At 35.8% G+C, this 321-nt stretch overlaps 1 protein-coding gene across 1 annotated transcript in view; it reads left to right on the forward strand.

Annotated features, from left to right (window-relative positions):
* Positions 1–3: 3 nt before the first annotated feature.
* The window catches only part of LOC107580272 (charged multivesicular body protein 1b-like), a gene marked incomplete at its 5' end in the record, with an annotated part of 2,499 nt that continues 2,181 nt past the window's right edge, over positions 4–321 (forward strand). The window contains one exon of the mRNA XM_016265998.1: positions 4–39. Coding sequence (XP_016121484.1) covers positions 4–39 — 36 coding nt within the window. The remainder of the gene's footprint in view (positions 40–321) is intronic.

The raw sequence follows: 321 nt of genomic DNA on the forward strand, positions 1-321 counted from the left end.
GACAAAGAAGAGAAAGCGGAGAAGGCCAAGGTCAAGAAGGTAAACAAACAAAATCAAAACATACTTTTCCATTGAATGGCATTTACCATTGCGATAAAGTAACTTTAGGCTGTAGCATCATCGCCCAACACTTTTACATGAATGCTGGGGATTTCAGAGCTGCTTTATGAGCTGCATTAAGTTTTGCATAGTAAAAAGTACTGATCAATTATACTTTAGAGAAAGTAAACATACATTGTCAAGAATTATATTAATCTAAAAGGCAAAATATCTAGCTAAAAACTAGGGATGCACGATATATCGGCCACCATATCGGTATCG

The sequence above is a fragment of the Sinocyclocheilus grahami genome, unplaced genomic scaffold (genome assembly GCF_001515645.1).
Source record: "Sinocyclocheilus grahami isolate Dianchi unplaced genomic scaffold, SAMN03320097.WGS_v1.1 scaffold29126.1, whole genome shotgun sequence".
Lineage (NCBI taxonomy): Eukaryota > Metazoa > Chordata > Actinopteri > Cypriniformes > Cyprinidae > Sinocyclocheilus > Sinocyclocheilus grahami.